General features: G+C 64.4%; 1 protein-coding gene across 1 annotated transcript in view; it reads right to left on the bottom strand.

Moving 5' to 3' along the window:
• LOC104072815 (neuronal-specific septin-3-like) overlaps nucleotides 1-219 on the bottom strand; it is a gene marked incomplete at its 3' end in the record, with an annotated part of 1665 nt that extends 1446 nt beyond the window's left edge. The window contains 2 exon segments of the mRNA XM_009572396.1: nucleotides 54-150; nucleotides 152-219. Of these exon segments, the coding sequence (XP_009570691.1) occupies nucleotides 54-150; nucleotides 152-202 (148 nt within the window).
• Between the last annotated feature and the right edge of the window lie 56 nt (nucleotides 220-275).

The following is a 275-nucleotide window of genomic DNA, read 5'->3' as shown; positions in this document are numbered from 1 at the left end:
TGGAGCCAGGATTCCCACCCCAACCAGGATCAAACCCCGTGGCCGGCGCTCACCCACAACCATGATGTTGAACTCGAAGCCCGTCTTCATGGTTTTGATTTTCATCTGGTCGAGCACAGCTTCAATTCCCACGTAACCGAAGAGCCGGGCCAGACGCCACGGTGAGGGGCATCTCCTCCTCCGGCACAGCCAGCGGCTCCATGCTGCGCTCCTCGGGCTCCAGGCTGCTCCCTGCACGGGGGGGCAATGGCGGGTGAGCCCGGACCCCCCCCGTC

This window comes from Fulmarus glacialis, unplaced genomic scaffold (genome assembly GCF_000690835.1).
Source record: "Fulmarus glacialis isolate BGI_N327 unplaced genomic scaffold, ASM69083v1 scaffold6862, whole genome shotgun sequence".
Classification (NCBI taxonomy): domain Eukaryota; kingdom Metazoa; phylum Chordata; class Aves; order Procellariiformes; family Procellariidae; genus Fulmarus; species Fulmarus glacialis.
The sequence above is the reverse complement of the archived record's forward strand: the minus strand, read 5'-3'. Positions and strand labels throughout refer to the sequence as shown.